Raw genomic sequence first — 27,885 nt, forward strand, 5'->3', positions numbered from 1 at the left:
TATTTTTATTGTTATAGTGGCTGCCATTTTAGCCGTTAAATCATCATCCGATTTCTCTTTTATTGGGATAAAGCCCGATTGAAATTGTTTGCCAACCCAAAAGTGCGGCTCAACCTAGACTGCTTACCCTTCTAAGCCCACTTTTATGTCGTTCTTATTTGGTCAGGTTGTCAAGCTTTTCTTTCAGCCCATCTTTGATTGCCGTGGGGACTTGGGCCTGAAATCCCTACCCGAATCTAGTCTAATTCCATTTGTGCCCTATGTAACACTAGTTTGAAACCTTTCTTTATTAGCTCCATCTCACTTTAGAGTTTTAAACCAAACAATGAAAGGTAACTAGTGTTTAGGCCCGGGCGATGCCCCGAATTTTTTCTTTGCTACAATTTATTAGTAGTTAAATAAGTATTCTCATACTCATTTAAAAAAGTTATCTTATTCATTATATGTATTTCAAACGTTTTCCATTCATATGTCATCATTAATTTTGATTACAAAATCAATAATGGTATGGTGGATTAATGGTTGGATTTCTTACTTTCATACTTGAGGTTGTGGGTTCGAATCTTTACGTAAACAATTCTTCTTATTTTTTTATATGAGAAAGACGTGGATAGAATGTTATTGGACGAGGGAGGGTGACACGTGGCACGTATACGTTCTTAGGAACGCCTTTTAATATATTAGTATAGATACTAGTAACTAGCAACTACCATCTCATTGTTAATCAAATTTAATTGTGATCAATTATAGGTAGTAATCAATTTCAGAAGGTGTCACATTAACAAATCTTTAAAATAAATATTTCCTTAATTTTATGTCAATTGCCACATATAGGATAAAAAAACTAATATGAACCCGGTGCACACTAATTAGTGTGCACCCGATCCATATCACGTGAGTTTATGATAGTGTATATTGATATGATATAGTGTATGTTAAAATGATATAGTGTATGTTAAAATGATATAGTGTATATTAAAATGATATAGTGTATGTTAAAATGATATAATGTATATTAAAATGATATAGTGTATGTTACAGTGATATAATGTATGTTATAATGATATAGTGTGTGTTAAAGTGATATAGTGTGTGTTAAAGTGATATAGTGTATGTTAAAGTAATATAGTGTATGTTAAAAGTGATATAATGTATGTTAAAGTAATATAGGGTGTGTTAAAGTGATATAGTGTATGTTATAATGATATAGTTAGGGGTGTTCAATGTCAGATATCGGATCGGATCCGATCCGAAAATTCGGATATCCGAAAATTTCGGGGGAAATTGCGATCCGAATCCGGTCCGAAATTTTCGGATATCCGAACTTTTCGGATCGGATCACCGGGTTTTCAGATCGGGTACCGGGTTTTCGGATTTTCGGATCGGGTCCGTTGAAATTTTTGAAAAATCCCGATCCGTATCCGATCCGAAAACCCGAAATTTTTTCCGGATACCCGATCCGAAATATCCGAAATCTTAAAATCGGATCGGATATCCGAAATTTCGGATCGGATCGGCGGATTTTCGGATCGGATATTTTTGCACACCCCTAGATATAGTGTATGTTAAAATGATGTGGTGTATGTTAAAGTAATATAACGGGTCACGTGCCTGGATCTGATCCACACTATTTTCCGTGTGAACCGGGTCCACGCAAGTCGGATTGCATATAGGAATATCATGCTCTTTAATCTCTATTATATAACGGAAGGGGAAAACAAGATGGTGTCCTCCTATGAAAATACTAAATTAACTTTAATGATCTAATGGATTGAATAAAATTATAAAAAAATGATTTAAGAACTTTTCTCTTTCCAACTTGTCACTCTAAACAAGTTAAAAATGGTATATGCATTAAATGTTTCAATCAAAAAAACTAAATGGATAAAAGAAATATGACCTTTTTTAACAAAAAAAATGGTATATATGACATCCACCTGAAAAAGTCTGAAACACTCACTACCTTTGATATTCTTTAATTCAGACAAACCAACTCACTATGTCGTTGTCCACACCAAGTCCGAGCCGATCTTGTTGAATGAAGCACAAAACTGGTACACGTCGTCGTCGTCCTCACCAAACATCAACACCATCCGTTTCTTTAAATGAAACACATCACTTGAAGATTAGTTTCGATGAATAATATTGTTAATTCATTTTTTACAATATTATTTATATATATATTTTTTTGTTCAGATTTATTAATCATAAAATGAAGATTTATTGATCAGATCTGAGACGAAATCACAATATTATTTATTTTTTATATGAATTTTTTTCCTTACTTTTTAGCTTGTATCTTAGTTTAGGGTTTTTTTAGAGTTAGGATTTTTTTTCCTCCATTCGGAATTTAGTTTTATTTTACAGTGTTTTGTATTCTAGTTTCTTAGTTCGGTTTTTTTCACCAGGTATTCCTATGGTATTTCAAAATTCATGGAGTACCCTTGCTTTGTAGAAAATGCACCAGGTACCCTTACTTTGGAGGTGAAATGCACAAAATGCTCTTAATGACTAACGATGTCAAGTTTCCATTAGTCATTAGGGTTAATTAACCCCTCTAACTCCTCTAACCTTAACTAAACTCCAATTAGCCCTAATTAACTAACTAAACCCTGACTTTTAACCCTACACTAACCCTAACCCCCTCCTAACTTCAAATCCTAACCTCACCACAACCACCTTCCCTCCCCTCCCCCACCCCATAGCCACGCAGCAGACACCTTCCCCCGCTAGTACCCCCAAAGCAGACACCTTCCCCACCCCACCCTGCAACACCCCTCCCCACCCCGCTATCACCCCCATCTGCCCTCCCCCGTCGTTGTTGTCAGAACTACTCCAGATTGTCGCATTAATGGATGATTCTTCAGGTTTGCCTTCAAGCAAGAAAAGAAGCAGCATCGTGTTTAGGCTTCATCTCGTAGCAGAGACAGGACGCAGATGAGAAGAAATGAGGGGAAGGAGAAAACTAGGTGTGGAGGGGGTGACGCCGAGAAGAAGAAATGATGGAAAAGAGAAGCCACTGCCGCCTTGCGGTGGCCGTCTGATTGTCGTGGTACGTAGCAGTTGCGGTGGTGAGGTGATCCCTACTGTCGTGGTTGTACGTTTTGTAATTTGGGTAGCTGTGCGGGGGGTGGGGAAGGGGGAAAGGTGGGTGGGGGCGGCTAAGGGGGTAGGGGTGGGGGAGGGCATAGGGGGGTTGTGGTGGTTGGGTAGTTAGGGTTAGGGTTAGGGTTGAGGGTGAGAGTGAGGTGTTAGAGGGTTTGGGGTTAGGATTTTGGAGTTAGGGTTAGAGGGGTTAAGTAACCCTAATGACTAATGGAAACTTGACACCATTAGTCATTAAGGGAATTTCGTATAATTTACCCCCAAAGTAAGGGTACTTGGTGCATTTTTTAAAAAACATGGGTACCTCATGAATTTTGAAATACCACAGGAGTACTTGGTGAAAAAACCGTTCTTTGCTTTTTTGGATTTTGGTTATTAGTTTGTTCATTTTAATTTCTTCGTATCTTCTTTTGTTCTTTGTATTATAGATATAATATTGATTGTAGATATATTTTGGTATTTTCATTTGAAAAATTTTCCTGCAACAATATTCTGGTGATTAGAGTTGATTTAAAAATGTCAGAATTTCGATTTTTTTTGTTTTTTACCTATACATATTGATGCGTCGCGACTAAGACCGCAACAATACGCCACTTAATGACGACCACAATTTAATGTTTTTCCACTAGCGTTATTAACTAATGAATTAAGTGTTAGTTGGTTGGATGTAGAAAATAGTACTTTGTAAGAAATTGTTTTTCGTTTGAAGTTTCAATTCCTCGAAAGTGGCAAATATTGTTCGATTGCTTATTGGAAGTTGTACTTACCTAGTTCATCTTAGGCAAGTAATTTCATCCATAATGTAGGAAGTAGAAGTTCATGGATTGCCAACCAAACAACCTCATTTTATTTTATTTTGTAGGATGTTCAACTAGATAACACCTTATATTTTGCATTAAATTATCTTAAGGATGTCAGCTAACTTAGTTGGTTAAAGTTTTTAGGAGATGATACTCAAAAGTTGGACTCAAATTCGTTTTTACATCATTTGCTCTTATGAGTCTTTGTACGCTAAAAGGACAAATTACCCAACAAAAAAAATCAACATATGCATAAAAACCATTAAATTGTATATGTCAGAAGACTTTGTGGTTGTTTAGTATACATGGAGATTTAATCCCATCTCATAGGAAGTTATTTCCCTTATTTAGTTCCTATATAACCACCTTAAGACTAGAGGTGATCATGGGTCGAGCCCAATCGAGTTCGGGTCGCGTCATCCCTACAAAAATGCTCGTCAGTCTAGCTGGACCAAAATTCGAGGCAAATTTTTGTGACCAAAGCACCCTATTTCGGGAAAAAATAGCAGACTTTTCGGGGTAAAATCGGACTGGATGAAATTTAGACTAAAAAGTCATTTTCAAATTGCCCAAAATCCATCCCAAAGCCCAAAAATATCGGGTCGGGCCAAAAATTTCTACCTTAGCCTGGGAAAAAATTTTGTTGACTTATTTGATCAGCTCTACTGAGTGCCTGTTTGGGAACGACCATTTCAAAATAATGAGCCCAATTCCCTTGTTTGGAATTGGTGGAATGGGAGCAATTCCAATACAATTCTAACCCATGTTATAAACCTATCTCCAAATCTCACCCTATCCCTGATCATTTCAATTTCTGGCCCAACACGCCCAGACTCATTTGGTAATCGTTGCTTGCTTTTATAAATTCATAAACTAAGGCATACTCAGCCTGAAAATCACGTGAGAATGCAAATCAGCAACCTACAGTTGAAAAGCTTTGCATATCAGCAAACGTAAAGCTAGAAGAGATCACTTTGTCTCTTTGAGCTTGATTTTCTCATCTCGAGCTTGACCTTAGATGGTTCTTTCATCTTTTCTTATATTGTAATCAGAATCTGTATTTTTGGGACTAATAACAATGATGTCTATGCTGAAGTGTATCATTTTCTACTTTCTTTTTCAAGAGAACAAAAATGCAGTCCCTTACCACAACAGGTGCATAGAGAATTAGGAAGATATATGCACTTTATTTGGTGCATATAGAGCGGTTGAGATGGTTCAAAACAACCTGATGAGGCAGCGGATGCCATGAAGAAGGAAATGATCAGTGAAGCTCGTCCAAGGATCCTACCGATTCGGGATCTCGCAAGCACAAAAAAGATAGTGACTGATGTGGTTAACAATTTTGTCGAGTCATTTAGAGAATATTTGCAAAGCAAAATAAAACACTTTCAAACCCACTTGTCAAGAGATACACACTGTTGTTTCCCAAGTGTTTGTCATTTCTAGGAATGAGATTATGAGGACAGTAAAAAAGTTTGCTATGAATGATAATCCTGACGAGTTTCTATGGTGAAAGAGCTACTCGAGGATGAGAAACTTGATTGGGTAATCTTGTGCCTTGTTGAGTAATTTGACTCACTTTCATATGTCTTAGGTGGTTTGTTTTACTTCTATCAAATACTACTCTTATATGTTGCTATCTATGTTGAGATAACTTTTGTTATGACAATTTTGGATCGTTAGAACTTAGAATGTCAAATAAATGCGTTTTATTTGCTAAGAATTTAATATTTTGTTGTTGTATGTAATTATCAGATTATCCAAACAATGACATGAAATTAGAATTCAGAAATTCATGAACTCCAAACAATAAATAGATTTGAAATATTGAAATTTAATTCCCATATTTCCAAACAAATTTGAGAAATTAAAATTAGAATTTTAATACATGATTTTCAAATGGGTAATGTTATATGTAGCCCTTAGGGCTATAGATAAGCATTAAATATATTTCTTAAAATAAAAACAGTTTAAAAATTCAAGACAAAATTACACATCATTTGAAGTAATAAATGCTTGATTCAACTTTTTATTTCCATCTTTACCTTCTTATATGTAGCCCTAAGGGCTATGCATATCATTTTCCTTTTCAAATTCCAAAATTAAAAAACTACAATTAAAATGAAATCCAAATCCCCAAATACTACCTTAATATATTTTCTATTGAGATTGATCTTTTTTTTTTTTTTTTTTTTGAAAGGTATTATTGAGATTGATCTTAAGAAAAACGTAATACCGATAGACAAGAATCAACAAAATTTATGTCACTAAAGATTATTAAAAAAAAACCACATCTATGTAATGAAATGATATCCTTTAAAAAAACAAATGTAATAAAATGATAAACTAGGGCGAACGACACCGTCCATTATGTCAGCTTCCACCATATATTAAATCAAAATAATAAACTAGATTACCTGACACCAAAACACAGTCGTTTCAAACATTCAATCTCATCCAAAATTCCCATAATACCCTTACATCAACCTCACCATCGCTTATCCAATAAGGGGCTGAACTGTCATTTGACAATAATTATATATAAATAATATAAATAAATAATAAATTAATGATGAAATGTCGTTCAAAGGTTATCCCCAGCTGGCTACCAACAAAAAAGAAAAGAACAACAACAACAAAAATGTCCACCTTTTTCTCTCTCCTCTCAAATTCTGGAATCCTTCACTTTCTCTCTCATCCAACTTCTTAAAATCGGAAGCTTTTTCTTCTTTCATCGCGATTTCAACCCTTAAGTAAGACTCTTTTGGTCCTTCAATTAGATTCTTTTTTTTTCTCTTATCTTAGATTTTATTGATTTAATAACTCCGATTACTATGATCTAATTTCAATTTCTTTTTATTGCAATTCACTTCTATTACAATGCATCAGCATAATATTTCGATTTATTTTCCACATTTATATGATTTGTATAATCTCTAATGCTAATTCTCTTGCATTCTATATGTCATTCGTTGTTTGTATAATACTGTAATTAAGATGCATGTTTCTGATTTTCAGATAATTATCTGTTTTTGTTGTTGTTAGAGCTCTTGATCATTTCTATAATTAGTTCGATTTTATCAGATTCACACTAATTGAAGATAATTGATTGATTTTGTTGTTTCCATTTTTGGGGGTTTTATGACAGGTAAGAAGTGAAATTGAGGAGGAAATTTGTTGTTTTGGGGACTTAAAAGAGGGTTTGTTTATTGTAAAATAAAAGAAATGGGGTGCCAAGGGTTTTGGGGATGTCTGCTAAAACTACTAAATTTCTTGATGACTCTTGCTGGGTTGGCAATGGTGGGTTATGGGATTTACTTGTTTGTCATGTACAAACAAGCGTCGCCGGATACTGGTCTTCCTCCAATTAGTCCTGAGGAGACGATGATTCAGCTCGGTCGTCCTTTGATTATGTCCGTATCGTTGTCCAACAGCGTTTTCGATAATCTTCCTAAAGCTTGGTATGGAGGTCTTCTTTATTGCTTGGTTTGATAACGTTTGTGGTTGTTATGTTCCTAGAGGGCTGTGCTTGAGTTCTTGTAGGTCTGTTTGATTTTATTATTTGGTTTTGTATGTGTTTGCCACCTATATGCTTATGCCTTGCAGTTGAAGCTCAATCTGCTGTGTTAGAGAGTAAGAAGCCAAGATGGATAACTGCTGAACTTAATAAGTTGGTTTAGGAATATCGACATTCTCTTTATTTTACTTGCTCATTTCGTTTTTAGATTATGGGCATAACTTCTATTCTCGTGGCCATTCTTTGGTTCTTTCTTTTTCTTTTGAAGGTAGCATATACGGATATACTAGTCCAAAAGTACATAAGAGAGGCAATCAGATATACTTCATACGTTCTTTTTCTATTGCATCAATCGAGTTTTCACGTTTGCAAATGCACAACTTTAAATATTAATATCTTTCATAACTCTTTAGTAAAAATTATAAAAAATTAGTAAAAGTATATATCGTGACGAATCTAATAAGACCCCACATGACTATATTTTTCCTTTTTGCGTAAGATGGTGGGTGAACAGTGTAAACACCCAATTGTAATAGAAAAAGAACATAGGAAGTAGGATTTTGCTATTCAGTTGAGAGGATTGGACTTAGGCTATGTGCTTGTGGCCCTAATTACCGGACTTTTGGCAGGACTTTTATGAGAATTGAGAGGGTTTTTGATTGGTCAGTTAAATAATTGAAAGGACTAGGATTATTTTATTTCATAATTTGAACTAAACTAGCTGCGAGTTTTGGACGCAGACTTCTAGTGATACTCTTTCTTTCGAGTGTCTTTTTATTGTGTACTAGTGTACTACTTCCTTCGTTTTGTATTAGTTGCAATTATGGGGGAGGCACACATGTGCAGCACACAGAGATAAAATGAAACAAAAAGAGGGACTCATGATTACTGTCAATTTTCTTTACTAGGAATGTTCTTCCATATGTAGTAGCATTTTCTAGGAAGTGGCAAAAGTTCGTTCGGCTAATCATGGGAAGTTCTAGTTACGTAAGGGGGACCATAGGTAAGTAACTACCTCTATTTTATGAGATAATTTCTACATTTTTGCCAACGAAACAATTCCACATTATTTTACGTCCTAGAAAGTTCCACTTGCCATTTTTCTTAGGTTAACCCAACAAGCACTTAGTATGACTATGCGTAATGGGTTGTCAAAGCTTGAGTATGAGGCTATGTATTAGAAAGACTTGCCTATACTGTCTGCGTCTACTCTATAATCTCAACTTATTTAATTCATTTTTTCATGTAAGATCGTTAATAGTGTGAAGCGCGCCTTTATTTTTTTTCACTTCACATCAGTGTCAATTTTGCTGAGTATGATGGCTTACTTAGACTTTCTTTAGTTAGTTATCTCTAATCATGATTTGCAAGTCTTGATCTGTGTTACTTTCTTCCTTGATCCTATTTCCTATCTGTTGCTCATTTTCTATGATTGTTAACTTGCAGGTTCATATATATGTTTATTGGTATCGGAGCTGTTCTTTTTGTCATATCATGTTTTGGTTGCATAGGAGCTTCAACAAAAAATGGATGCTGTCTATCAACTGTATCCTTGAACTTGAAAGAGTATTAAGAGTTTTAGGCTTTCTACTTGCACACATTGATCTATTATTTGTGAGCCTCCGATGGTTTGGATTTAGCTTGCTTTTATGCTGCTTGGAGCTCTCGTGCAGCACGGAGGTAACTTGATAAGACTAGGTAGTAAAATTGGCACTGAAATGGAGAAATAGGGGATCCTGAAACATATTATCATAGCAAGTATGGATTGTTTTTATCTAGCGAAATAGAGGAGCCTGAAGTTTTAGTATCATATCAAGTGTGGATTTTTAATTCTCTAGCCAGGTTGTTTAATCATGTAGAGGGAACAATGTAGATATTAGAGGCTAACTGGTTATGAATATAGAAGGGAAATAGTACATGGTCTCTTACGGCAATGCATGATACCGCATAACACTATGTACTCTATTGTTCTGGTTCTATTTGTCTTATTACCTCAAAGTCATCAAACTGTTACTGTTTTATAGACTTCTTAGCTCAAGATTCCTTTTTTCCCCCCCTTTTGTGGGGGTAGAAATTAACATACAACTGAATTCACGCGGTCTTTGTGATTATGAGTTCGAATGGTTATGCAGAATAGCATGCATATTTATAGGGGAAAATTTAATTTACTGCCCTCACATCTAATTTGCTTACAAACATGGTCTTCCTTAACCATTCTCAGTATGCTGTATTCATAATTTTGTTGATCTTGTTGGAGCTTGGATGTGCCGCCTTTGTATTCTTTGACAAAAACTGGAACGATGTAAGTGCTCATATGAATTTATTACTTTTCCATTGCATCCTATGTTTACCATCTAAACAACTAATGTCTTATCTTTTCAGGAAATCCCCACTGACAAAACTGGAAACTTTGATATGATTAATGATTTTCTAGAGGAGCACTGGTCCATTGCCAAGTGGGTTCTTCTTGGAATTGTTGTTTTGGAGGTATATCATAAGCGTTTTTTCAAATGTCACTTTCAAAGCTTATTGCTATTCTCTTTCCAAATAAGTGTAGTACTGTTTTCATCACTTGATGAACGCTTTTGACCTTAATATCATTAATGTTTTTGTAAAAATTATAGAAAGTTATTTTTTGAAACAGTACATTAAAACAAAACTAAAAAAAAAATCCTGCAATATGATATTATTGCAGTCAATACATTAATGAAGTCGAAGTTTGTGAAATTTTTTGCTCACCAAAAGCAAGTGTTACGCTAATATATTGAGGCCTTTTTGTGTCGTGGAATAATACACCAGTTAAAATTTCTGTGAGCTCAATTGTTGTATGTAGATATCCTGTTGCTCTGTTGCTATAAACTGACTAGGGAGGGAGGGAGGGAGGGAGGGAGGGAGAGAGAGAAAGAGAGAGTTCGTGATTTTATGACTGAAAGTTCTTTACAATTTATGAAGCATTTAATCACTCCCCACTAACCGAAGTGATTTTACAAGTTCCGTTACAGTTTACTAAGCATTCCAGTGATTGGGTCACTCCCCAGTGTCCAATAAGCAAAGTCAACAGCAATTTCTGAAGGAGTTTTTACCCTCTCTCTTTTTATCACAATACTGAGCATGAGTGCATGACATTAACATGCTTAAATAATACCACCTCATATTCCATGATTCCATCTAACAGAACTTAGAGGGAACTGTTAGGACTACCTTTGTGATTGCATCTTCCATAAGTCAGGTACATAGAAGTTTCGGGTGGAAGCGTAACATCTGTTCATTCTTTATCTGTCCGTAATAGATGATAGTCCTTGTGTAACACATTTGAAAAGGTAACTTGTTGACTACACTGAAATGGCTGATGCAACCAAATAACAATAACTCCTTTTGCAAATTCATTAAGTCATTCATTGGTTCAAACACTCAGTTACTGCTAGACTTAGAGTGGGTTTGGTTCTGTTATCAGTCCAGATGTTAGGACTTAGGTATACTCTTAAGATTCCCAAAAGATTGAATATTCAATTAGTGAATGTAAAGAAGTTAAGATACTGTGTTAGATACCAGGCATGATGCTTGGCATGAGAGATAAACCACAGCCCATGCCGCCTATGCCGGGCAAAATCATTCCATCGTGATCATGTGATGCAAAAAAATTAAAGTGATGCCTACCAAATGAGGTGATATATGTGCGTCGAAAAATTTCAATTCTTTTAGATCAGATTCATCAGTAGATGATATTAGGATTTTTTGACCTTTACCACCTTTTTAGTTACCCTGTTTTCTTGCATTACCACCTTATTTTTTAATTTCAATTTAGCACTATAAAGTTTTTGAGACTCTAAAAATCACCACCCCAACTCATTGACAGGCCAACTCATAAACTGACGAGGGAGAGAGGGAGGGAGGGAGAGAGAGAGTCTGTGATTTTATGACTTTCTTTACAATTTATGAAGCTTTTAATCACTCCCCACTAATCAAAGTGATTTACAAGTTTTCTTACAGTTTACTAAGCATTCCAGTGATCGGGTTACTCCCCAGTCCCCAATAAGCATAGTGAACAGCAATTTCTGAAGGAGTTTTTACCTTCTCCCTTTTTATCACAATACTGAGCATGAGTGCATGACATTACCATGCTTATCAATAGCACCTTATATTCCATGATTCCATCTAACAGCACTTAGAGTGAACTGTTAGGACTACCTTTCTGATTGCATCTTCCGTAAGTCAGGTACATAGAAGTTTCGGGTGGAATCGTCACATCTGTTAATTCTTTATCTGTACGTAATAGGTGATAGTCCTTGTGTAACACACTTGAAAAGGTAATTTATTGACTACACTTAAATGGCTGATGCAAGGCAGCAACCAAATCTCAATAACTCCCTTCAAATTCATTAAGTCATTCATTGGTTCAACCACTCAGTAATCGCTAGACGTAGAGTGGGTTTGGCCTGTTATCAATCCAGATGTTAGGGTGGTAAAATAAAAAAAAGGTGGTAAAGCACAAAACAGTGCAAGTAAAAGGTGGTAAAAATCTATGATATTTTTAGGGTGACTTCAGGGATAACTGATGCAGATGGAAGAATGGAACGAGGAATGGAACAGGGAACCTGTTCCTATTTGGAACTCTCTTACAGTCCAGGAAACTATGGGAGATGAATATGGGGTTCAAATTATTTTTAGAACTCAACGATAAAGCTTTTTGGTTCTCTATGCAGTTTAGGTACTGTTTTAGTAGGGTGAGCATGGGTCAAATTTCCGCCTACCCAAAATTGTGCTGGGGTCAGGTACCTCATACTTGAAATCCCTAATCCTATACCTCCAAGGCTGTACACATCCAAAATCAGTAGAATACCCGCATTTTGGCATCTCAATGCTCTGATGGCATGGATTCATTACCTGTACCCAGTCTTCTAATTAAAAAAATATTATATGGGTCTTTTCTAGATATCTAGTTATCTACAACTTTTCTCACCCACCAGCACACTCCAAAACAACACTAGTGAGAAACGTCATTTTTTTGTACTAGTTTATAGCAAGAAGTTACCTTCTAGTGGAGAGAACATGAGATGACTTTATGAATGGTCTAGAGTTATAGGGCTAAACAGACTTGACAAAACTCACCAGACCCCAACGACCCACCAGAGTCAGACCGGAAAAGGGAACCCAAAATTGACAGAACCAACCTAGACTCGGCCCGAATCAGACGGACCCGATCCAAATCAACCCGAACTATATCGTCAGCTTTGGCTCCCCACTATAAAGTGAGCCAAATTTTTATTTTTTGTTATCTTAATATTCAATTATTTATCTTAAGATTATCTCTTATGTGTAATTTGTAAGTATTGTCAATAAATGTTTTATGTTGTATTATATATTTTATTTAGATATCAACTAGATGTGAACAGACCCGACCTGAGTTGACTCGATTCGACCATTCTCGATCCCATAGACCCGATATAGGTTCGACCTGAACCATACCATTCCAGCACAAAAGTAAGAAGATCTAAAATAGATCTGACCCGAAGTAACTGAACAACCAGTTTGCCATCTATTGTGCTAAACCCCTCACGGCCCGTTTGGTAGTCGTTAATAAATTGCGGTAATGGGATTGAATTTTAAGTGTAATTTTATTAGGGAAGCACCTTTAAGATCTCCATGGAGAGACATTTTTTCTCCATGGGCAAGCAATCTCACCCCTAAACTTGTATTTTTGTCTCCAATGGAGCAATTTTCATTACCACTCATTACCACCTACAAGGTGGTATTGGATGAGAATGAAAGTTCAAGAAGGAAAGTGGACACTTTAGGATAAATTAGCATTACCATGGGAATGGACAATGATATTTTTCACAAATTTACACACAAATTCATTCCCATTACCACAATTTATGACCAATTACCAAACGGGCCGTCAATTGTTTGTGAAAAGTTGTAGACTTGCAGTGATAAAAGGGAATGAGAGAAGGGAATAGAACAAGAATCACAACTTACAATACTGCTGAGGAAATTTGAGAGGTTTTATGATATTTTCTTAGTGTTAGCGCCTAGCAGATCAACCTGGGGTTCTGGGCGCCTACATAAATACATCTACAACACTTTGGTACAATGATTCCTTCTTCCGCATAGGTCGCTTGCTGAAAAGTGTCCTGGGTTCAACTCTTTGCCGCAAATGATTTCTACACTTTGAATATTTTTTGCCTCGTTACCAGATTTTTTAGTTGACTTCTTTTGTACTTTTTTTTTCTCTTCCTCTTTTATTTCCATTTTTCTAGCCGACTTTATACTTTTGTTTTTACTTTTCCTCTTTTCATTTTCATTTTCATTTTCATTTTCATTTCCATTTCCATTTCCATTTCTTTTCTTCATTAGTTATATAATCACAATCATTCTTCTATTTTTCTTTTGTTTTTACTCTTCGTCTTCTCATTTTCATTTCCATTTCTTTAATTCTTTACTTATATAATTGCAATTTTTTTTTACTTTTTTTTTTACTCCTCTTTTCGTTTTCAAATCAATTTATTTTATTTTATGTCCATCTTTAAGTATCTACGACTCTAATCATGTTTCTTTTAGTACAAATTTCTCATAATGACTCACTCCATTTCCAAATAATTTTAACAATTTTATTTTGTATAATATTTATATAACTATAATCTTTGATATAAGATTTTGATTGAGAATATAGAAAAATATATGCTATATCTGAGATGTTAGGTTTGTTCAAAGTATAACTAAAAGTGTACAATAAGTCAATAACCTCTTATAAAAATATTGTAAATTACTAATAGTAAGGCTAGGGTTGTTGCTAAATGAGTTTCTTCTGGTAGCCATTTTGGGTTAAGGTTGTGGATTATGGGCCGTAAAGTTAAAAGTGTTGTATTAAATAAAAAAAGAGATAATGTTACAACTACATATATGGTTAATTATTTGGGTGATTACCCACTAGGTAGATAGAGTTCTTTTTCCATATTTGAAGGAGCAACAACAGATGATATTATGAATTTTCTTGTAATTTAGGCCTAGCCAAATATAAAATCCTGCATTCGCCCCTTAGTGTTACGCTTTTCTATTTGTCATATAATACTTACATTTACATTATAGGTCAAACTTTAAAACTTTTGACTCTGTTTTTTCACCAATCTAAAAGAATATATTATTCATTGGGATCTCGTTACATTTGTTCCAATGTATATTTTGAAAGGATAATTTGTTTATGATTTTTATTAGTACCTAACTAAAGCTATTAATGGTCAAAGGTTGTGCATTAGACTGCATAAAGCAAACAGCTGCAACTTGGAAAAATAGAGGAAGTATTATAAAGTCTTTAAGCTTAATTTGTTATCAAAGTGTACAAATGGTTTTGAAAATACTCGAATCTCGTGAGAAACTTGAGAACAGGCCAGCTATTGTAATGCATGTAATGTGCTTCAGTAGTATTTATATAGTATTTAATTATTTATTGCTATTTTTGTTTTAGGTTAACCTACCCAAATTATTTATAAACTGGTAATTGAACCTGACCGGTGATGCTGGATTCTGAAATCTATGCTGGGTTTAGGCACCCTGTTATTTGAATTGGATATTGGATCAGACTTTCTAGTTACAGCAGGGTTTTGGATGGTTCTGCACAGCCCTCTCAGTGAACGGAAGAACAAACTCTTTTTATGGTTTTAGTGATGTTGATATTGTTGTATGCTATGTTTCTCGTACTCTTGAGTTTAGTTTAACTTAAGTACCGTGTTGGATCCTTGATACTTCAACTTGGGTGTTAAGACTACCGCTCCATTTTGGGCCAAAATCATGGATGTTATTGATAATATAGCTAGTCCAAAACTTTGCCACGAGGCCACTTCCGACATTATGAGTACCCCAGGCCTAGCAACATAGGCTTTATGTGCTGATACTACTGGCCTACTGCCCTTGTCTAGTTTTTCAGAGTTTATTTGCTTCTATCTCTATTCTGTATGGGCTTTGGTATGGAGAAATCAACTTGAACTGGTAATTGACTAAATGAAACTTACTATTTTGTTTAAGATGCTAGGATCAAGTGGGGCTTTATGTTTCATCTCCACTCAAAGCTCCATTGAGTGGTAGCACACTTCTTTTTAAGTCTTTCATTGTAATTGTTGTGCTTCATGCATTGATAATTTATTTTTAACTTTGCAGGCAGCGTTGTTCTTGTTGACCGTCATTGTTAGATCGATGAACAGGCCTGCTGATTATGACAGTGATGAGGAGTTCATTAACCAAAGGCAGTCTGCTAAGCAGCCTCTTATCAACAGACCACCTCCTGCAACAGGTGTACCTGTTGCTGGTGCCATTGATCAGAGACCCAGCAGGAATGATGCTTGGAGTGCACGTATGAGGGAAAAGGTGCGATTCAAGACATTCCTTTTTAAATTTAGGGAAATATAATGTGACTGTTAAATTGTTAAATTTCTAAATGGTTAATAAGAATGGTAGACTAGGAAGTAAAGAATGTTTTGTTTAGTGGTGTCCTTGTGAGAGAAAAGGTGCGACTAGTACATGTTTTTTGCTGCCTTCATGGACCTTAAGGACATGTACATATCTGGGGTTAGAACATTGTCGTGTGGTATGAAGTTTTCAGCATGAAAAAGTAAGATTTTTTCCCTTCGATGTGAACTTTTTTGAAAAAAGTAAGAATGAGTAAGTTCCTTATGAAATTTGCCAACATGACTAGTTTAAGGCTTTGCCACTATCTTGTAGGAGTAGCAGTAATGATATCTTTGTCTCGAGGTCTTAGAACATCTGATTTTATGTGAGGAGTCACAAGTTAAATTGATATTCCATCTAGTCATTTACTCTCTTTTGATATTTCCCTCTTCTCATATTTTTCCTTCTTTTGAATTGTTATAAATCCAGTATGGGCTTGATACTTCAGAATTTACTTACAACCCGACCGAGTCAGGCCGATACCAGCAGCCAGCGGCACAGCCGACAGTGGAAGGGAACCGCTGCACTATCATGTAAAGAAACTGAAGCATTGTTCTCTCTGTTGCTAAACAAGTTGGGCAGATTACAGAAATCGAGATCTGTCAAGAATGGTGTGAAAAGCTCCGATTTATATCAGGAAAAAGTCATCTTGACAAGTTTGGTGTGTAAAATTTACATTTTCAGGTGTTTTTTTTTATTCCATCTGATTTACCTAGACCCAGCTAAAAAAAAGATTCTTTTGAGTAAAGTCCATGTCGTGTGTAACTTGCACATAGTTGCATATTTTCCATGTTTGAGTCACAAATCAGCTTCGAAAGCTTTATGGTCTCCACTAATTATGAAAGTGCGGTTAGATTTTTTGCAAATTTTGTTTATTTGATAGCTTTCAGAGTTTATGGATTCTCGCTATAAGCAAAACTTAATAGATTCACTTGTATTCTTAGTGAAGACTGACGAGCATTGGGTCGAAGTAACAACGGTGGTGAGATTTTAAAGCATATATTAGATTATGCTTTATATTATGAGTTTTCTGTTTTTTTAGTTATACCATTTGGTTTTTTTTTTTCGTATTTAACACGCTAATTCAGATATTAATATCTTTAATTGTGTAAATAAAAATTATAAAAAGTTGAAATTTGGAATCTTTTTATGAGAAGAATTTAACATAATCTTTTTTGACTCTGTTTTTTGTTGTGTAATGGTGAGTGAAAGCTTTGCAAAGTTGGTTGATGAAAGATTTAAATGTCAAATGATTTAATTATAAAAAATGAAGTACTTATTTCACGGAATAAGTGAATCGGTATCAAGCATTGGTGATGGAGGTTTTGATAAAACGATAATAGTTGGTGGATAGTTTGTTGACTAGTAAGATTTTTTTTATTTTTGTAAGGAACTCTTTGTTACAACAAAAATATAAAAAACTATTTTTTGTCAAAAGTTGTAATGATATGCGTGTTTAATTTAGCTTTTCTCTCAAAAAGTACAATTAGTTATTGATGAAAATCCCTGTTTGTTCATATGAAACCGTAGTTATTGTTATACTACTTCTGTTCTCTTTTAGTTGCAACGTTTGACAAATTGCACTATTCATGTTCTCTTATTTGATCACATTTATTGATTTATATGTTAAACAAAATATAGTCATGTGGGGTCTTGTTTGATTCATTTCGATGTAAGCTTTCATAATATCAGATTTTTATAATTTTTACTTACATACAATTAGAGATAAAACAATTTGAAATTGTACATTGGCAAGTGTGAAAGTCAAAACGTTGCAACTAAATAAAAACAAAGGTAGTATTAGCTCCTATTTTGTGTTTGAAATCCTTGTTTTTGTTAAAGCAATTTCTGTTTGTGTATGTAAAAAAGGTTGAAATCTACTTTTGTCAAAAAGTAAACATGTGATCTCTGCCATAAAGTAAAAAGTTACATTGATTTGCCTGTCCCGTTCAGCTTTACTCCTAAAAAGTACAATTGATTTTGATAAGAATCTGTATTTGTGTGTTTCAAACCCTGGTTATTGTTCAATCATTCCTGTTTCCTTGCTAGAAACCCTTGTTTTTGTTAAATTGTATATGTAAATATGTTGAAATGGCAATATTATACTTGTTAGTGGGCAAGCTGCCGCATCCCTTCAAATATAGAAGGGATGCGATCTATGCCTAAAATTACAACCCTTTTATTTTTCAATTTTTTTTATAAAAAGAACTCAACAACCCAGCACCCCCATCCCTATCCCTACCAACAACCCAACACCCCCCCACACCCCTGCCAGCCTCCTTGCTGCCAGCCACTGCACCCCAGCCCATGCCACCCCTACCCCACTCAAACCTTGCCATCCCCTGCACCCCCTGCCAACAACAGCCCTCCTGACAGCCCTCCTAGGTCAGCCCAGCATCCCTTGCCACCCCCTAGCCCAACCTAGCACCCCAGCCTTGCACACACCGTGGCATCCCCCCATCCCAACACCTCCCTTCCAAAAAAAAAAAAACGAAATGCAATATATCTATCACAAGTTTTTTAACGTAATTAACATTAAATATATTTTAACAATGTGTAAAGTGTACATAGAATTGATAAAATACCAACATTTTAATTAGCTAAAAACTATATAACAAAAGAAAATACCAACTAGATCTAGCTAATTATATCGCAAAATCCTCCCTAAATATATCATAAGCAATCCTCACAAAGGTAAGTCGCTAACTTATTCCGAATTTCATGTAATTCCTCCAGGGTGAAGGCCTTCAATCTTGGTGTATTATTCATATAAATCTTGCAAAACAACCAAGGAATAAAACACATAATATAAGAATTCAATCATTTACCATAGTTAATAGTTCTAAAAATTACATATACCTTTTCAAAATTCAAACAACAACAAATTCTACTAGTTATATTATATCTTATATTGTCAATATTAAAAAAAGAATCGGAGTTAAATGACTCAAAATTTAATAATTGGACACGAAAAGGTGAAAATAGGCTTAAAATGACCTTTTCGTTCCCGAAGTTCAACCAACAACAAATGAAAGCCTAAAAATCTACAGACTAGTTATATTACACATTACATTGTCGTGTTCAAAAAGAATTTGGAGTTAAATGACTCAAAATCTAATAATTGGACCCGAAACCTATAATGACCTTTTCGTTCCCGAAATTCAACCAACATTAAATGCGAGCCTAAAATATACCCATTAGTTATATTATACCTTATATTGTCATAGAAAAGGATTTGGAGTTAAATGACTCAAAATCTAATAATTAGACGCGAAAAGGTGAAAATAGGCCTAAAATGACCTTTTCATTCCCGAAATTCAACCAAGAATAAATATAAGCCTAAAAAATCTACACACTAGTTATATTATACCTTATATTGTCATATTCAAAAAGAATTTGGAGTTAAATGACTCAAAATCTAATAATTGGACGCGAAAAGGCGAAAACGGGCCTATAATGACCTTTTCGTTCCCGAAATTCAACCAACAATAAATGCAAGCCTAAATCTACCCATTAGTTATATTATACCTAATATTATCATATTCAAAAATAATTTGGAGTTAAATGGCTCAAAATCCAACAATTGGATGCGAAAAGGCAAAAATAGGCCTAAAATGACCTTTTAAAAAAAATGTGCTACTTTGGTTTCTAAAGCAATTAACTATTACCCATCGATCTATTCTAAAGTAACATATACTAATAATTTACATACCTTTTGAAGATCATAGATGTTAGTGCAATGGTTGACGATATCGAACATGTACCTCATCACGTAATAGCCACATGCAACTCTATTATCTTCTTGCTGACACAAAAATTAACCAAAACATGCATCCAACGACATTCATATTAGATATGTATACGTATATAGCGAAAAATGTTTCTATATAAGAACAAGACAATTAGTCATATTACCTCGATTGATATCCAAACAGGAGCTTTTGGTACTCGAAGTCTTCGCCAACTATTATGCTTTATCACACTACATCAATACATCATTATAAGATCATGTAATGTCTATATTACACATTATTAATATATATATATATATATATATATGTGTGTGTGTGTGTGTGTGTGTGTGTGTGTGTGTGTGTTGGTTGTGTTGTGCGAGTGTGTGTGTGTGTGTGTGTGTGTGTGTGTGTGTGTGTGTGTGTGTGAGACAATGATCAAAGTTTGTGTGTGTGTGTGTGTGTGTGTGTGTGTGTGTGTGTGTGTGTGTGTGTGTGTGTGTGAGACAATGATCAAAGTTAAATACTTCCTCCGTTCCATAATAAGTGAAACATAAGGATTGGGCACAAGATTTAATAAACATCACTTTCAAAAGCCAAAAAGTCATAATATACCCTTTTCATTATCAAAAGGAGGAGAGAGAAAAGCAAACCACACTTTTTGATGGGTATTCTTTTTTATAACTTTCTCTTTTCCATTTAAGGTATGTTTCACTTATTTTGAAACGTTCTAAAATAGTAAGTGTTTCACTTATTATGGAACGGAGGAAGTAGTTAATATTTGCTTGACTTGTGCTTGTTACTTGTTCAAATTGATGGTCCTTTCTCAGCTCGTGCGTGTGAGCGCGCATGCGTGCGTGCGTGCGTGCGGGCGGGCGGGCGTGGGTGCGTGCGTGTAATATTAATAAGTACATATATATTTAGTTTTGTTTAAGCTACCTATTTAACAATGATTTAATTAGTAAAGACAATGGTAGTTGTCGACGCAAAAAATCAAAGTGGTAGACTTGGTTACATGACAAACATATCGCAATCAGTGTCCAATGAAAGCTACAACGACATGGAAATATAGTTATTAATCATAGAACAATTAATAGGTGAACTTAATTATTGAATAATAGAAGTAAAGCGGGTTTAACAAACATACTTTTCAATATACTAGACAAGGATGATCTGATGAACTTCTAAACGAGATGATGCTTTGAAACTCATATCGATGTAGTCTTTCACTTCGACTTTGTTTTTTTAAGCAATTGTCATCTCGTAGTCTGTTTGGACATAAACAACGAAACATTATTGACTCACTTGATGTTCCAAGCAATTCATTGTATAATAACCTGATAAATCATATTGATTAAAAGTAAACTTACTTATTATGGAAGTTGAATTGAAAACTAATTAAACATATATACTTATTGGGTATTACCTCATGGAAACATTAAATACTACCCCACATAATTCTTTGATATCGACCTTAGAAATGAGTGTCAATGACTCCTCATAGTATGGAATTCTTGCACCCCCAAAGGAACCTCTATTGTACTATCATCGGGTAAATCGCTAGCGTACTTATGTAACCAAGAAAATGGAATAGTAAGGTCTCGCAACACCTCTGGCTCGAGAATAAGTGGATTCCTTGCACATGAAACATTTGCCTTTAACATATTTCGTTCACCTTCATCACGTCAACTTGCCTTCTTATCAGGTGAACAAACCTTCTTTGCATTTCTGTCATGTGAACGGCCCTTCCCCTAAACCTAGTTGTTAGTTAAAAGTAAAGACATTACTATCATAGGAAATAGAAAACAAAAGACGCATATATATATATATGTATGTTAATCATTATACCTCATCTGAAAACCGCACCAATGCACGTGGCCATAAAACATAAATGCCAACTACATGGCTTAGTAAATGTAGATCAACTTCTGGCTTCGGTAATGGAAGAGGTAATTCTTCAAAACCAGACGCAATTTCATTGAGGGTGACCACATAATTATCATCGTCCACTAACTTGTTATGCAATAGTACTCAGTCACTAGGGGGTTGTGCATGGCCATAGGATACCAGAATCAAGCAATCAGAACCATCTCCTTGAGCTAATAGTTCGCATGCGGTCTCCTCCTTGAAAAAAAACTCCATTTATATAAGTTAGTCTATGAAACAACATTATTATAGAACAATAGTTGTTTAATAAAGTAAAGGGATTAAGTGATTACCTTCAACTAGGGTACTAGAGGTGGATCAGTTAAAGGTATCATTTGATCATCAGATGCTAGTGGATCACCGGTTGGCTGTGGAATAATAACACCACCCTTCTTCAATGTAAAAGTAGTTAAACCCATTTGCTCCAATATTGCGTTGAAGTTTTGTGTCATCTCCTCCCAAATTGCAGCCTTGATAGACTTCATATCTAAAGCCATCGAATTCATACTACTTACACTTGATTTTGTCTTTGTAGTGTATTTATTACCATATACCTTTCTCAAATTGATATGGACAACTCCTACGCCCCTCATGTGTCCACTGTGGTTCTTTCGTAAAGTTTCGTGCAATGCATCGATGTGTGCTTTAGGAGTGAACTCACCGGTTGCCTCTTTTTCCTTCAAGCCAATCTACATAAGGATAAGAGAGAAATGCTCGTGAATGCAAAAGTTCTATTATACTTTATTTAAACATAATCAAAAAGAATTTGGAGATAAGTGACTAAAAATCTAAGAATTGGACGCGAAATGGCCAAATAGGCCTAAAATGACATATACGTTTTCGAAATTAAACCAACAATAAATTGAAGGTTAAAAATCTACACACTACGTATATTATACCTTATATAGTCATATTCAAAAAGAAATTGGGGTTAAATGACCCAAAATCTAAGAATTGGACGCGAAATGGTCAAAATAGGCCTAAAATACATTTACGTTTCCGAAATTCAAATTTGAAGTAGGGGACATGATTATTGTAAATATTTATATTCTACCTCATATTATCATATTCAACACAAAATTTTGGTTACATCACTTGGAATACAAGCAAAAGAACATTTTTTGTGTACTTATAATGGCGTTGGCCATATGTTCTGTACCAGGATAGGCAAGACTCTTTTTCCTTTTGCATAAATCCCATGCAGCGAACACCACCAATCGAGGTATCTATCTGATTGTCGAGCTTGTGTAACTGTGGTCGTAGAGCTAGTCCCCGTTACCGTTGTCAACTCCGTTGAGGGGTAATGGGCAAACATCCGATCCACTTCTCTCTCGCCTCATTGTACGAATGAGCACCCAAATGATGATAATACTTCCTAGCTTTTTCACTCGCGCTACTTTTCCCACGTCTTGCCTAAAACACAATTACAAACAAAGGTTATACAAAAATGCTAGAGCTGAGTGTAGTAAATATTAATGAAATATTCTTACAATAGCTTGTGGTGTAGTGTTTTTGGCAAAAAATGCTTCCCACTCTTCAGGTTTGATACTTTTCCATATCTGAAATGGTAATTTGGAGGGTTTGGATGATGTTTCCGATGAAGCCTAAGAACTGGATGACGTTTCCCCGCCATAGATTTTCTTCTTCTCTATACCTACTACTTTCCTCCGCTTAGTGATCCATCCAGAGACTAACATAGCCTTGAAATCTCTGAATCTCTCAGCAACCGCAGATAGAAATACATTCTTCTTGCCTTCATCATCTTTGATATTGAAAAGATTCTACAACAAAACGTATTTCACAAATTAATTTACGCAATTCTTGTAATTTATACGCTATCATTGATATTACACTTATACTTAACTGAATAATTAAGAAAGTAAAAGTTATTGCACGTGAAACTTACCATAGTATCATCCCATAGACACTTCTTCAACCCATCGGGCACCACTTTCCATGAGTGCACAATGGAGAGTTTCCGCATGCAAAGGCCAATTTCCATGCCATACTTATGCACTTTCCACAAGGTTGACCCATATGATTGTACTCCAAAGTCATAGTTGTGTGTTTTCCTAGTGACTTTGTAGGTCCCCTACCTTTTCTCTTTTTCGTCGCCAATGATTTCCTACCAATTTGTGGTGCTTTTGAAACTCTTGAACTTTGTGCATTTAATTCTTCATGGCGAGGTTGATTTTGCACGCAATCCTTTTCTATGAGAGCATTTTCATCCGCTATGCTCTCAAGTCTAGTAATGAACTCAACTTGAAGATCCTGATCCTCGAGATCACCTTTATCCTTTTCCTTTATCTCATCATATGACTCATCCTCGGTAATGTGGTTCACTACTCGTGCTCTTATCTGTATGCACATTCACCATCTTCCTAAAATTGTGCAAATATACGTATTAATATATAAAGCTCAAGAAAACAAAAAAAAATTAACAGTCACACTAAGGGGTAGGGGAGAGGTGTGCAGGGAGGGGAGCCTGTGCAGGGAGGAGAGGGGTGGGCGGGGTTAGGGAGGGGTGGGCAGGGAGGAGGGGAGGCGTGGGCAGGGGGTTGGGAGGGGGTCTGTGTGCAGGGGAGGGGAGGGGAGGGTTGGGGAGGGGTGTACAGGGAGAGGAGGGTTATGTGTAGGGGAGGGGAGGGGTGGGCAGGGGGTTGGAACGAGTGTGCAGGGGGGGTTTGTGTAGGGGAAATGAGGGGTGGGCGGGGGGTTGGGGAGGGGTGTGCAGGGAAGGGGGTTAGGCAGAGAGGAGGCTAGCAGGGGAGGGGGGTCTGTGCAGAGAGAGGGCTTGCAGTGGAGGGGAGGAGGGGAGGCTTTGTACATGGAGGGGATGGGAGGGAAGGGGAGGGGAGAGGGGTATGGGTTGGGGAGGGGAGGGGTGGGCAAGGGATGAGAGGGGTGTGCAGGGTGAGTGTGATAAGATGTCCCCATTGAATAGTCACTAGCATCACGCATAATCTCAAAAGGAAGATTCCAGTCGGGCGATTGAATTATAGAAGCAGAGATAAGAGCATCCTTTAACATATGAAAAGCCTCAGTAAAAGCATGAGTAAACACAAAAGGGACATGTTTGTCTAAAGGTGAGTTAGAGGTCGAGCAATTTGAGAAAAAATTTTTATAAAACGACGGTAGAATCCTGCATGACCAAGAAAACTCCTTACTCCTTTAACAGAGTTAGGAGGTGGTAAACACTCAATGACCTCTATTTTAGCTTTGCCGACTTCATTGTCCCGATGAGAGACAACATGACCCAAAACAACGCTTTATTGCACCATGAATTGACATTTTTCCCAATTGAGAATCAAATTAACTTCTTGACATCTATGGAATACCTTTTTTGAAATTAGCAAGGCAAACATGAAAATATTTTCCGTAGACGGAGAAGTCATCCATTGACACTTCCATAGAATTCTCAATAAGACTTGAGAAAATTGCCATCATGCAACGCTGAAAAGTTGCAGGAGCATTACATAATCCAAGTGGCATCCTTCGATATGCAAAGGTGCCATAAAGACATGTAAAAGTAGTCTTTTCTCGGTCACTTGGATGAATAGGGATTTGGAAAGAACCTGAATATCCATCCAACCAGAAAAAAGAATGTTTTGCCAACCTTTCCAATATCTGATCAATAAAAGGGAGGGAAAAATGATCTTTTCGGGTGGCCTTATTCAATATCCTATAATCAATACACATGCGCCACCCTGTCACAAATCTAGTTGGAATTTGCTCATCCTTGTCATTCTTGACAACGTTCATGCTTCCTTTCTTTGGAACAACTTGTACAGGAGTACTAACCCACTTACTATCTAAGATAGGGTAGATTATACCTTCATCAAGCAATTTAAGAACCTCTTTCTTGACTACTTTCATCATATTTGGATTAAACCAACATTGATATTTTATAGAAGAAGCATGTTCGTCTTCAAGAATGATTTTATGCATGCAAAATGAGGCATTAATGCCCTTAATATCATCAATGGTGTACCCAATGAAATTCTTATATTTCCTTAAAACAACAAGTAGTTTTTCAATTTGAATGTCATCAAGCTAAGCATTAACAATAATAGGGTAAGTGTCATTGGGACCCATGAATACATATTTCAAATTAGAGGGAAGAGGTTTCAGTTCTACCTTAGGAGGCATAGTACTCCCCTAATTAGTTTCTCCCCAGTTCATTTTCTCCTTAATAGGCTTTTTAGATTCAATGGCTCGTGTCTCTTATAGAAGTCGCTTGTATTCCTTGGTCTCCCACTCTTCCTCATCAGCACTACCCATCAAGACAATTTGTAATGAATCATCAAGCTGCAATTGAAGGCCTTGACTTCTATCACCTCATCAAGAGCATCCAATCTATAAACAGTTTCTCCCATAGAAAGAGAATTCATGGAGTTTGTGAGTTTATACTCCATCTTCTCATCACCTACTTCAAAGGTGATCTTACCCTTTTCATGTTAATAATGGCTCAATCGGTGGCCAAAAAGGGTCTCCCAAGAATGATGGAAACATGTGCATCTTCTTCCATCTCTATAACAACAAAGTCACATGGAATAAAGAATTTACCAACTCGAAGAGGAATATCTTCAAGGATACCAGGTGGAAACTTTATTGTTCTGTCAGCTTGTTTGAAAAAGATGTGTGCGGATTTTAGTTCATCCATGTTGAGTTTCTTGTAGATTGATAAAGGCATGAGACTAACACTAGCCCCAAGATCACACAAAACATTCTTGATAGCAATATCACCAAGTTTGACTAGATTAAAATAGTTGCCTAGATCTCCTAGCTTTTTTGAAAGCTTATTTTGCAAAAGAGCACTACACTCAGTGGTTAGTGAAACATTAACATTCTCTTCAATTTTTCTTTGGTTAGAGAGCCTGTCTTTCGCATCCAAGAACGGGATGTTGATGTGCAACTTCTTCAAGATATCAAGGAACTTCCCATACTTTTTTTCAATAAAGTTTTTCCTGTGCCAATCTTTGAGGGAATGGAACAAGTGGCTTGTATGGTTCAATAGGAATGATAGTGCTTAGATTCATCTTCCAAAACCATCTCCCCTTGGTCTTCCTCACTCAACCCTATAACCTTTTCTACACTTTTCTTTTGCTTATTACCTTCTTTGTAGGCTCTTGCAATTCTTTACCGCTCCTCAATGAGATGACATGGATATGCCTCTTAGGATTTGATTCAGTTTACCCAAGAAGTTGGCCTGGAGGTTTAGAGAGATGACTAACTTGTTGGGCAAGTTGGGTCATCTGATTGTCCATCAATTTATTATGAACATTGATTTGTTGGAGAGAGTTGTTGAAGAATTCATTTTGCTTTGCTTGATATTCAACTTGCTTTTCTTGAGAAGAAGCTAAATTCTCCATGATAGTCTCAAGGTTGGATCGAGAGGATGAGGATGAAGAATTGAATGGTGGCCTTTGTTGGAAACCGAGTGGTTGGGAGCAGTTTGTGTGTGGAGGTTGAGGTTGGTTATTTTTGTAAGAGAAATTTGGATGATTCTTCCAACCTGGGTTATATCTGTTTGAGTATGGTTTATTTTGCGGTCTTGCGTTTGTGTTTAGGAGGGCATTAGCTTGCTGATTTATCGCTCCCATGGTGCTGTATTGACAATCATTCAATGAGTGACCTTGCACTTCACAAATTTCACAAATAGGTGCTATTGATTTGCTACTCAATTGGTTAACCTTAGCTACCAAAACCTACATAGTGTTAGATAAAGTAGCAATAGCATCAATCTCATACTTACCTCCTGTTTTAGGGGCTCCACGAGACACACTCCAATCATTCAAATAATTGGTAGAAGCCATATCATCCAACAATGTCTTTGCAGCTTCTGGAGTTTTGGCCATGAAAGTACCGCCAGATGAGGCATCAATAGAACTTCGAACATCATGCTTTAAACCATTGTAAAATGTCTGAATCAATAGCCACTCAAGAAATGGTGTGGGCATTATCTTAGCAAAGCCTTATATCTTTGTCATGCCTCATAGAGAGACTCCAATTCATGTTGTTGAAAACGAGATATCTCATTTTTGAACTTTGAAGTTCTCATAGGAGGGAAGAACTGGTAGAGAAAGGCCTTTTTCAGTTCTGGCCATGTGACGATATTCCTCACTTCTTCTTATTTCAACCATTCCTTTGCTTCGTCCCTGAGAGAAAAAGGAAAAGCACAATATTGAATCAAATCATCATAAATATTTGTTTGTTTCAAAGTACTACAGTACTTGTCTAGGAAGTTAGCCAAATGATCAGTAGGGCTCTCTTTCGGTGTTCCCGCATAAGAGTCATGTGAGATGAACTGAATAAATTCTGGCTTGAGCTCGAAATACGTAGCAGTTGTAGTTAGTCTGGT

General features: G+C 36.0%; 1 protein-coding gene and 1 non-coding gene across 3 annotated transcripts; both read left to right on the forward strand.

Annotated features, from left to right (window-relative positions):
* Positions 1 to 6,470: 6,470 nt before the first annotated feature.
* On the forward strand, positions 6,471 to 16,815 carry LOC104892969 (tobamovirus multiplication protein 2A). Of its 2 annotated transcripts, XM_010678994.4 has the most exons (7): positions 6,527 to 6,661; positions 7,057 to 7,369; positions 8,872 to 8,971; positions 9,647 to 9,727; positions 9,808 to 9,912; positions 15,580 to 15,786; positions 16,297 to 16,815. In XM_010678994.4, exons 2-7 carry the CDS (start codon positions 7,134 to 7,136, stop codon positions 16,402 to 16,404), a joined length of 837 nt encoding a protein of 278 aa, XP_010677296.1. In that variant the 5' UTR covers positions 6,527 to 6,661; positions 7,057 to 7,133; the 3' UTR covers positions 16,405 to 16,815. The 2 variants fall into 2 exon arrangements, with proteins under 2 accessions (XP_048500792.1, XP_010677296.1); XM_048644835.2 differs by lacking the exon at positions 7,057 to 7,369 and having other exon boundaries at positions 6,471 to 6,661.
* A 10,651-nt stretch (positions 16,816 to 27,466) lies between these two features.
* LOC125498137 (small nucleolar RNA R71) lies at positions 27,467 to 27,573 on the forward strand. Its single transcript, XR_007274903.1, has one exon. It is a non-coding gene; the product is annotated as a small nucleolar RNA R71 (small nucleolar RNA).
* Positions 27,574 to 27,885: the final 312 nt, after the last annotated feature.

Source organism: Beta vulgaris, chromosome 5, assembly GCF_026745355.1.
Source record: "Beta vulgaris subsp. vulgaris cultivar EL10 chromosome 5, EL10.2, whole genome shotgun sequence".
In the NCBI taxonomy this organism is placed as follows: domain Eukaryota; kingdom Viridiplantae; phylum Streptophyta; class Magnoliopsida; order Caryophyllales; family Amaranthaceae; genus Beta; species Beta vulgaris.

What these genes read in the sequence shown, in the direction of transcription:
- LOC104892969 (XM_010678994.4), top strand. Translation starts at nt 7,134, where the DNA reads ATGGGGTGCCAAGGGTTTTGGGGATGTCTGCTAAAACTACTAAATTTC. An exon ending in TTGACAAAAACTGGAACGAT is followed by an intron (nt 9,728 to 9,807) that starts GTAAGTGCTCAT and finishes TTATCTTTTCAG; the next exon opens with GAAATCCCCACTGACAAAAC. An exon ending in TTGGAATTGTTGTTTTGGAG is followed by an intron (nt 9,913 to 15,579) that starts GTATATCATAAG and finishes TTAACTTTGCAG; the next exon opens with GCAGCGTTGTTCTTGTTGAC.